Consider the following 11,234-nt stretch of genomic DNA (forward strand, 5'->3'; position numbering starts at 1 on the left):
GTCCCCTTTGCAGAAAACATTCTTCAAAAAAAGACAATTCACTTGAAATTGCAACAAATATTGAAATAAACTGAAAAAGAGGAGGAAAAGACCATGTCTTGTAAGCCCTTCAGGCCGCTAGGTTCATGTGATGCTTCTTGCTTAGCACTGCCTCCTGGCTCATGATGCCATACTTTTTTTTTTTTTTTTTCCACTTGCAAATGCATGCAAGACTGCTAACACCCTGAAAATGCAGTGGGGAATAGAGCAAAATGGGCAAAGCTGATACCTCCTAAGCCACATAGATCATCTTGCAATGAGACACCAAACAATAAAATCCTCCTTTAAAAAGTCACGTGTATGTGGAGGTGTAAGGTTTGCTGGGCTATTACGTCAAGATTCCTGTGAGCTGTAACAGCGAAGGAGGGTTTTGAGGAACTGCAGAGGCTGCTTGGGACCCAAGCTCATTTGATAAATTTAAAATGTTCCATGGGATGATAAGATAATACAATTCTTTTTTCTTTAATATTTAACTTTGTAATTATTTTTTTTAATTTAGCCTACAATCACAAGTGGAAAGTATCCATTTCAAATAAACAGCCTACTGAAGCAGCCCAGTGGACAGCCACCAGCGAGCACACCAAGGACTGAAAACCAATTGCAGTAACAATTGCCAATACTGAAACTGCAAATCAGAAGAGCCATTTTAAAATCAGCAATTTATAAAATACGAAGAAGCTCAGTCTAATACAAAAATGTAATTAATATGACTGACAGAAAAATCCAATGATCTGAACTAATGCTATTACAAATTAATTTTAACTCTGTGAAATAAAACAGCTTTTGTCATACCAAAACAAAATGTTCCCAAAGGACTAAAACATTTCCTACACTTTAGGAAATTTTGGAATTTCTTTCTGCAATAAATTGCAACATTTCCAGCTTTTCTCCCAGGTCAGGAGCACATTTTTTTCTCCTCATCATGCACAGATTTCTGATCAGCTCCAGTTTTCACTATGCTTTTTCCTTGAACTGCCCATCTGAATTCTGCTTCTGAAGTACCGCATGCCTTTACCTCCCCTTCACCCGAGAGATGCAACTCAAACTGCCACGCTGGGTGGGCACAGAGGGAGCTGCTGCCTGGAGCCAAGCGCGGCCTTGGAGGGTCCTTGGGGCAGCGGCAAGGGGAGCTGGGCATCCCCCAGAGCGGCAGCCCGGGCATCCCACAGCACTCTGTAGTCACTGCCTCACTACAGTGTTTCTGCTGTAATTCCTGCTGGAACTGTCCCACACCTTCCTCAGTGCCAGACGAGATTTCCAGGAATCGCCAGCTCCATGCCGCAGGGACACGCTGGCACAGCCACACGCTCCCGACACGAGCACCCACAGACGTGCCAGAGGCTGCTCAGCATGGCACGGCCCCTGTCCCACGCTAGCCCACTACGCTGCAATGCCCACGGCTGCTTTCAGCAACACGGGGGCAGATCATCACCGAGCGTGGCCATGGCTGCACTGCCTGGCACCCACCAGCAGCACCAGTGTCCTCCCACCGGGTGTGGGCAGCAGCCCCAGGGCAGGAGTGTCCCGAAGGAAGGGGTCACCCTGCCCCGGGGGCTGGTGCCCCTCCCCACTGTGCTGATCCTGCCCTGAGGGATGGTGCCTGTCCCCGCTATGCTGATGCTGCCCTGGGGGCTGGTGCCCATCCCCATGATGCTGATCCTGCTCCGGGGGCTGGTGCCCATCCCCATGATGCTGATCCTGCCCCGGGGGCTGGTGCCCGTCCCCACAGCCCCCCAAGAACGGAACATTCGTGGAAAGGTGCAGCTGTGCAGTGGCGCATTTTTCTTTCAGTTGTGGCCATATGCAAAGTCCCAGGTTCCTACGTGGGCACAAAACGTGCGTTATCTCTCAGTCACAACCAGTATTTTGAAATATAGTGCCCTTTGGTCCTCAGAAAAAGCACCAAATCACCACCAGCTCTTAACTAGCTCTCCATGGCTGGAATGAAGGTCTCACAACAAGAAAGCCAACGGGTTATACTACAGACTGGCTGCAAGAAGTAATGCAAAGCACAGCTATCATCTGCATAACAAATAAATACCGGTGAATACTGTGAACAGCAGAAAAAAACCATAAAAGCTGTACAAGCAGAACAGCAAACCCCTTACAGCTTCCTGCCCTGAAGGCCTCAGTAACACAGGGCAGAGTACACAAAACGCCTGCAGAACTCAAACCCACCCGTTCTCTTTAAAGCTTCTCATGCATTATGCAGAGAAATTTTCTGAATTCTCAGCCACTCTTTTCTATGCCAAGTGCCACGTAGAGCTTCTCCTTTTGTTGCAACCAGCACTTAAGAGAACCAGGGGGAAAAGTAATTGCTGTTGATATCAAGCGTGAGACTTTACAACCAGTTTCCAGAGGGTCTAAGAGCTTCAAAAATTCAAGATACGGGGAGAAGAGGATGAGAAAGCATGGAAGAGGATGGGGCAAAGTCTGCCTTCAACCATTTTATAATGAACGGCTGGAAAGGCAAGGAGATGTTTTGTGCTGTTAAGAGCGGATGGGCAGGTCCCACACAAGCTCACTGCGCACCCGTGCCCTCCATAGCCTGTCCCTTAACGAGGTGATGCATCTCCCCTTCCCCGAGGGGAAGGGTGAGCTGGGGACCGGGGGAAGTCAGCAAGAGAGGGAATAGAGGGAGAGACAGACAGAGGAGGGAGGGGGAAAGGACAAGACCATTTTATGATACTCGGTATGTGATACGGAAATACTAAGAAAGCCCCAAACCAAAAGCAACTGAATGGAAGGAGCAAGCTGGAAAATAAAGAACACTGGAAATGGTTATTTCTCCTTCACTCATTGCCACAGACATAAATCCCAATTTAATGGCAAAGGAAAGGGCTGTGCCAGCCCCTCGAACAGAGCTTCCACCACCATTCCAGCACCAAACTGGGGTGAGGCCTGGGGGTACCAACACTTCGTTAATGCCCATGGGTTCAGCCAGTGCGTTACCACAAGGACCATGATCCTTCCAGCCTGGAGAGTTTTCTGGGCAGTTCTGGGCATCTTCAAAAGAAAACAGCCCATCCCTCTGTGAGTTAGGCCACCGGGACCAGGCTCCCAACGTGGATTTCACGGTGCACCCAGCATCGAGGCAAACAGCCCGTCTTTCGAAAGGGCTGATTGCTGCCCTCCCGCCACCATGGGCTGCCCCTAGGTGACCAGCTGTGGAAAAGGGAAATCTCATTTATCGATTTAAACGAAATCTAGCTCATGGGAAAGACTACATAAATCAGCACCTTCAAAATGAAATGAAAACCAGTCAGCTAGCTGAGCATGGAAGAAAATAAATGAGCTTTGGCTTGCATGTCACAGCTCTTGAGGCAGCAGCTCTCAGGAGCAAGAGCAAGGAGCCACGGCTGCTGTCCCATCCCTGCTCTCTCCCCAGTCATGAGGGGCTCGCTGCATCCCCTGCTATTTAGCAAGATTCAGGCTCGAGCAGAACTTCAACGTCGCGGCTACTCCAGCTATCCAGCCTCAGCCTGTCACTTGTTTCACAGCCTTAACTCAGGCCGCAACAGACAAGCGTCCCGCCACGGCTGGGTAGCGTGCCACCTCACACCTAGGGGAGTCCCGACTCCTCTGAACCAGGCACAGCACCATGGCAGGACTGGTGCTTTCTGCTGTGTTTCAAACAGCCTTGTCATGCCTGTCAGCAGGGACAAGAACTGAAAGGTGATGAGAAAGAATTTTTACACTAGAAAGCATTAAAAAAATATTCTTCCTCATCACCTTTCAGTTCTTCCCCTTTTATCAGGAACCATCAAAAAGCTTTAGCACATCAATGATTTTCCCAGCCACCCGAAGTTTCCCATCCATGGATCCACACCAGCAGCTGCGGACCACGAGTACGTATTACGAGGCCGGCCAGAGGGACAGCCTGCAGAACCAGCATTCTTCCATGCACAGCTCGTCTTCAAAAGAAATATTTACACAATATCATCACCGGGCACTGCAGGGCAGCTGGCTACTGGCAGCCCAGAGAATGGCCTCCTGCCTGGTCTCACCTGTTAGTGTAATAACCTGCCCTTGATCTTTTTATCGGAATCTTATCTCCTCCTTCAATAGGTAGAAATTATTAAAGGTATTATCTGTAAGCGGTATCACAATTACATAGCTGGCCACAAAGAGATTAGATAGCCATTATGCCAGGTGATGCATAAACACATGGCACTCGCCCAAGCTGATTACAACCCAACAGAAGAAAGGGATCTGCAGGCAGGTGTGACCAGCAAACACAGGGATACCAAACAGGTAACAGTCGTAATAGCAAATGCCACTTAAAAAACATCTGAAACTACATGGACAGATTTTTCTGAGCCAATTATGCCCTAAATCCCTTTATCACCTTTGTTTCCACTGCTTCTTTGATTCCACTTTAGCTTAAACCAAATAGGCCTGCACCACTCACCCACTGCTGTGTTTTCGTCTTACAAGTAATTTTGACACCATAACCTTGGATTTATTCTAGCAACGCTGTGTGTCACTCTTAAAACAGGTTATTTAGTCACCTCAGAGATCACTGGTAGTAATTATGCAATAAGCAGAGCACAAAGATAAACAGCTATGAGTCCACAGTAGAAAAAGCTTGGATTAATTCGCTAATTATACATAAGCATTACTGGCACAAACAGGTACACCACACCAAAAGCTTTAAATTAAATCAAATGGTGTTAATGCCTTTAGTTCCCTGTGTAGTGTTTGAGTGCCTCTAAGCGCAAGCAAATCCCCCCTTCGCACAGGCGAAGGGGCAGGAGCAGTCATGGCTCAGCACTGGTGCCAGCAGCCAGCCCAGCACCTGCACAGCACCCACCATGCCACACAACGACCAGGAGCACTCCTGCCGGGGGGGGCACCTGAATTCCTCCTGTCGCATCTGTTGGCTCCTGAGGCAATCCCTGGCAGCTGACAGCATCATTTTCTGAGCTGTGCATGCTGTATCCCAGACCGAGGTGGAAGCCAGCATTCAATTTTTCCCGAACAAACCCACAAGCAGTCCAGCCCTGCTCTCTCAAAGCTTTAAAATCTTCTGTTCGAAACCCAAACCGATGGTCATTTATATAAAGGGTTATATATATATATAAACCTTTATATATATATAATATATAAAGACCCCAAGTATTACGCAGCTGTTCATGTTTTAGTGTCATAAATGGGGAGGGAATATGTGTGTGTAACTCAAGAGACACCCACCTGTACCTGACACAGACTGCACCAGGGCAGGGCAGGGGTTCTGAAGAGAGCTTCACCCTGGAGGGAAGAGATGCGATCCCGCTAGCACAAAGCAGGACCATTCAAAAAGACAAAGAACAAGGAGCAACACACCTTAGAATGCTCCTTACTGTTCAAAGATGACTGGGCTGCACCCGCAGCTGCCACTGCTGGCACTGCAGCAGCGCAGGGACCTGACACGCACCTCTCCTTAGGCTGGTAAAGCTGCAGCGAACCCACAGAAGCGGCCCCAACACTCTCAGAAAATGCAGAGGCTACATTTTCCAAGGCTAAGAGGGTAAAGCTTTCCATGCAATGCCACAAAAGGCAGGAAATTAAACCTAGCGTTACAAGCTTGCAGGGGGGCACAGGTCCAAAGCAGACCACCCTCCGGCGAGGGAACTCTACAACGAAGCGGTTCAGCTCTCATGACCCTTTTTCCTTGCCAGCGCTGCTGCCTGGGAGGCTGGTACACGATCCGCTGCCATCAGCTCTGGCTGCAGCGGAGACTGCTCATTGCACTGGCACTGCTACATATCCAGGAGAAAATCAAAAGCCCCAGTTTATAGAGACTTTGCTGGGATGAAATACAAACCCAGCAGTGAATAACATGTAGGGCTTTAGCCAGACCACAAAAGACCTTTCCACTTTTCTTACAGCATTTTAAAATTGCATCCAAACACAGAGAATGTTGTAAATACTGTCAGCTCATCACGCCCTTGCAGTAGCCATGTAATGCTGTACGAGCAACAGAGATCGAAGGACAAGGTAATGGTATTTTAAAAGGTCTCTGCAGTAGCTCCAACTCCACTGATCCCTGCACAAGTCTGCCAGCAGGAGCCCAGGCCTCCTCAGAGCTGCAGTGCCAGGGGAAGCGGAGACAGAGATCCAGCACACTGAACGGAGCCATAAGGAAGCAGAGGGGACAGTATTTCTCACAGGATTAAGGGAGACGTCATTTACCACTAAGGCAAGACTTGGGCAAAATTTACCTGCTGCCCAGGTCCAGCCCCTATGGTTGCCAACCGACCACCACCTAAGCCCAAACCTGTTTTCCTTAACGCGATACTCCCTGTCTGTGCATGGTTGTACTGCACAGGCTTCGCAGGTGAACAAACCATCACATTTTTGAGCCTTTCGCTATCAAGAACATGCATCATCCATCAACAGCATTCAGACAGTTGAACCTCGCCAACTCTATTCATCCCTGCTCACTCTGCCCTGATTTTGGCAGGGATTTATCCAGACTCCAGAGGAAAATACATAGGGTACACACAACTGCCACCAGTACGACACTCACAGCTGGTCTCATTTTGACCTGTCCTTACTTTTATCCCTTTTGTTTTTACCAAGCCCTCAACTTCTTCATAAAATGCCTGAGTAAATTATTGTGTGGATGATGATTACTACACTGCGCCAGTAAAGCTGTGAGCGCTTTAAAGCAACAAAACAAGCACAAAAGCATGAGCAGTTGCCCTGTGCTAATTTAAAGGGAAAATCAAAGATTAAAATTGTTCATTTTAATCTTTGAAACAGACAACCACAGGGCATGCACGTGGGTGCAAAACTCCAACAATGCAAACCCAAGCAGAGCCCATACCAACCACCTGCAGCTGGGGCTACCTCTGAGCCAGCAAAACGATCCTTTTGCAGCCACGTTCCCACTCCCATTTCTCTCAGCTGCAGCGATTCTCTCATGCAGCAACACGGTTTGCCATGATGAAAGGTGGTGATGCAGTGTGCCCACTGCTTTAGATGGTGTATACCTATTTTACGCAGACAGTTAATCTCCTTTTCTGAGATTAATCCACCAGGAAAAAATTACTTTTGCATCAAATCCTTCTTCTCAAACAAACCTTTCCTCCTCTACTGTATTCCTAAATACTCTTATTGCTACTGTAAAACACATTTTGTATCTGTACTTAAAACAGAGCTTCAAAGCACGTGCAGTATTTCTCTGTCCATATGCTCAGCTGTTTCAGCTTGGTCTGCACAGCTTATTCTCCATTCATCTAGCTCACAGCAGAGCAAGGTGCAAGGCGAATTTTAACTGTCTCAAGATTGGTCCATGCTTCAATGAGTGCAGCATCCCGATTCCTGCATACTGCCAGCAGCTGAGAGAAGGGGGATACAGAGGCATAACACAATGAGACAAATGCAATCAGCCTTAAGGGGATGGCAGAGAATCCCAGAGTTTAGCACAGTGTATCTGGAACAATCTTGCCCAGTAAGCCCAAACTGACAGCATTTTGCTACAAGGGAAGACTCCGACAGCCAAGAAGTACATCAAGCCGGGGCAGCCAGGGCAGGGGCAGTCTGGAGCCACTGCAAGTGCCGGGCAGCAGGAGAAGGCAGCAAGGCAGCCGAAGGGGCATGGGGTGCTGGTGCCAGTGTGATGCGGGGTGCAGGACACAGATGTGCCAGTGGGATGTGGGATGCAGGATGCCGGCAGGATGTGAGATATGGGATGTGGGGTGTCGGTGGGATGTGGGATGTGGGGTGTTGGTGGGACGTGGGATGCTGGCGGGATGCAGCACGCAAGGTGCCGGCGGGATGCGGGGTGCAGAACGCCGGCAGGATGCGAGGTACGGGGTGCCGGTGGGAAGCGGCACAAGGGATGCCGGCAGGAGACAGGGTGCAGAATACCGGCCGGATGCGGGTCGCCGGCGGGATGCATGGGGCGGGGCGCAGCGTCCCGGCGCCGGCGGGACGCGGGTACTCACCGGCCGTCGCCGTAGCCGCCCTCGGCCCAGGGCTCCAGCTCACTCTTGATGCAGGCGGCGGGGGTGGCGAGGGGCGGCCGGCCCGCCGGGTACCAGGCGTCGGCGGGGAGCTCGGCGGGCTCGGCGGGCGGCCCGCGCCTGCAACCGAAGGGCCCGGCGGGCGGCTCGGCGCAGGGCCCGTACGGCAGCTCCTCCTCGGCGAAGAAGGCGGCCCAGGGGGGCGCGGGGCCCGGCGGGGCCAGCTCGGTGCCGTAGCAGAACGGGGCGCCCCAGCCGCCGCCCGCCGCCGGCCCGGGCGGCCCCTCCAGCTTGACACGGGTGGGCGGCGGCGCCAGGCTGAAGGCGGCGGGCGGGCGCGCCGCGGCGCCCGGCGAGCCCCGGTAGAGCCCCGGCGCGGCGGCAGCCAGGGCGGCCTCGGCGCCCGCGAAGGCGGCCGGGGCGGGCGGCGGCTCCGGCGGGTCCCCGGCGGGCGGGCGTGCGCGGGGCGCGGCGGGCAGCGCGAACATGCAGTCCTCGCGGTGCAGCGGCTCCAGCGCCTCCGGCGCCTCCAGCGCCAGCCCCATGGAGGCGGACACGGCCCGGCAGAGCTGCTTGGCGCTGTCGCCCAGCGGGTCCTCCCGGGGCGCCGGCTCGGCCTCGGGCGGCGGCGGCAGGGCGCCCGCCTCGCACAGCAGCTCCCGCAGCTCGCCGGCGCAGGGGAAGGGCGAGCCCATGGCGGGGCCGGCGCCGCCGCGGGGCTCCCGGGGCGGCTGGGCGGCGGGCGAGCCCGGCGCTGCCCCGGGCGGGCTCGGCGGCGGCTGCAGGCTGCCGCCCGGCTCCTCCCGCGGCGCCTGGAAAGCCTCGCAGACGCTCTGGAAGAAGCTCTGGAAAGCGCCGCGGAAGGTCCTGCCTCCCGCCCGCGGATAAACGCGGCCGACCCCCAGCTGCACCTCCATGCCCGCCGAGCGCCCGGCGGCGAAAGCGGCGAGGGGAGGCAAGGCAGGGGTAGAGAGCCGGGCGGAGAGCCCCGCGGGCACCCCCCCGGCCGCCCCCCGCCCCCCGGCTAGCGGCGGCGCTGCCCCATCCCCGCCGCGGGGACGCGCGGGGCGCGCAACAGGCGGAGAAGTTGGTGCGGGGCGGGCGCGCAGGTGCGGCGGCTCCGCCGGGGTGGGCGGCGGGGAGACCGCCCCGCTCCGGGACCTGCGGCGGGGCCGGGGGCCCTGCGCCCGCCTTCCCCCGGCCCGGCTCCCCCTCCCAGCCCCGCGGGGCGGCCCCGGGACAGTGGGCCCGTAGCGCCGCCGCCTTTCGCCGCGGTTCCTGGGCCCGGCAGCTCACGGCGGGCGGAGCGGGACGGGACGAGACGAGACGAGGCACAGCGCCCCGCACCGCGGTCTCTGAGCGAGCGCCCGGCCGGGCGGAGCGGGAGCGCGGCTGCGGCTGCCCCCCTTCCCCGAGAGGCCGGGGCCGGGGCCAGGGGAGCGGGGCCGTGCAGCCCCGCCGCGCTCCCCGCGGCCCTGCCGGGATTCAGCACTGCTGGCCACTGTGCCCCGGCCGGCTCGGTGCGCAGCAGCCCGCGCGCCCCTGCCCGGCCGTAGCCCCCCCCGCCCCCGCCGGGCCAGGCGCCCGCTGCCTTCCCCGTGGGAGACTTGGTCCCCGCGCCCGCAGCAGCCCCCGCTCGCCCCAGCGAGAAACCGGCAGCTCAGCGCATCTTGTGTGCAGCGCGGCGCCGGTCCGCCGCGGCTGCAGGAGCCCTGCCTGGCAGGCAGTGTAGGACCGATCACAAACAAGGCTTGAGCTCCCCTTACTGGTCCTGTAACAGTCCTAAAGCAACTTCTGGTAGGCGCCGTCCCCAGGCAAGCTGCTCAGGGAATCGCACTCGTTGGAGGGGAGTTAAAACAAGCCCATTAATTTCAGCCCCTGTGGAGACAAAGGGAAAAATGTAATCATTTGTTTGCCGATGGAGAAGTGGAGCCAGTCGGGAAAACAGAGACTCATATCCAGTCTTTTAAAAGCATTTTTACAAGCCATAGAAGATAAATAAACTAAGTACAGCCAAGGGAAATTTGGCAGCATCCTCCATACTGCCTGTACAGCCAGAGGACCCTCCGTCCCCTCAGCAAAGTGGCAGCCGAAGGCAGAGGTCTGGTGCGCAAGGCAAGGGTGGCATAGCTGGCATCGCTGCCCGTTAGCGGGCAGCGGTGGGGCCAGGACTGTGCCCAGCTCCTCTGGGCCGTTGGTGAGAAAGGCTCCGGAGGAACCTTGCAGGCTTTCAGTATGAATGAAACACCAAGCTGGTTTCTAAGGACAAGTAACAGCCCCTTAAATAATAAAGGTGAAAATGAAGGGTGATACTGTAGAATATGTGCAGAGTGCCTATTCAAACGCTGGTGGGTCACATCAATCCCATCTGCAGCTCCAGAGACAGGCCCGGCTCCGTGCGGGGTCCCTCTGCTTGTGCCCCTGAAGCCCCCAGCCCAGTGACTTGGGCACAGCCCAGCCTACGCTGGCAGGGAGCTGCGGCTCCAGGTATGAGGGGAGGGAACATGTTGGGAGGATCAGAGATGTGTTTCGGAGAGATGGAAAGAAACCTGTAGAGACAAGGAGGACATTTGTGTGGCCAAGCATGAACCACATTACAAATTGTTCTTCACCTACCCATGTGAGGGCAAGCAAGCCTGGAGGGTGCCTCTCTTGTGAGGGAAGTGTCTCCTGCAGAAGGGAGGCAGCAATGCTTTTCAAAAAGCTGGTATAAAGCCTTGACTGGATTTTCTGAAAGATTAGTACCACTAGTTCAAAGAATTATTTTTTTTTTCCTTGGACACAGATGAGTGCACGAACTCATCCTTGCTGTAACACTGATGGCCTAGCTTTACTGCAAAGCTGCTCCACACTTCAAAAACGATGGCAAAAACCTGGAGGCCCAAACCCAGGATTCACAATTGAATCTTATTATGGCATTCCCTGTAAATGTTGCAAAACCCCCCCCCCCCCCCGTTCCAGAAAATTATCTGTTGCAACAAATCCGTGCAGATGCCTGCCAAGTGGATGCAGATTCCAGCGTCTTTGCTCTTTCAGCCTGCAATAGTTGTCAAGTCTCTGGAGTAAAATGTACGCAGTAAAACATCAAGGGGATGATACTCATGATTAGCATCAAGAAAGATATTGAAAAAAGCTGAGGACCAGAGATTAGCATAGTATCACTTGAGCAACAGATGGCTTTGTGCTTTAAAGAAAAAGCGGGTTATTTGCGCATGCAATTCTGCCAAGCTGCGTAATAGCTTT

General features: G+C 54.3%; 1 protein-coding gene across 1 annotated transcript in view; it reads right to left on the minus strand.

Moving 5' to 3' along the window:
- Positions 1 to 9,507, minus strand: part of AR (androgen receptor) — a 60,537-nt gene extending 51,030 nt beyond the window's left edge. Inside the window, exon 1 of the mRNA XM_055727831.1 lies at positions 7,974 to 9,507. Within this exon, the coding sequence (XP_055583806.1) occupies positions 7,974 to 8,908 (935 nt within the window). The 5' untranslated portion in view covers positions 8,909 to 9,507. The remainder of the gene's footprint in view (positions 1 to 7,973) is intronic.
- Between the last annotated feature and the right edge of the window lie 1,727 nt (positions 9,508 to 11,234).

This window comes from Falco cherrug, chromosome 15 (assembly GCF_023634085.1).
Source record: "Falco cherrug isolate bFalChe1 chromosome 15, bFalChe1.pri, whole genome shotgun sequence".
In the NCBI taxonomy this organism is placed as follows: domain Eukaryota; kingdom Metazoa; phylum Chordata; class Aves; order Falconiformes; family Falconidae; genus Falco; species Falco cherrug.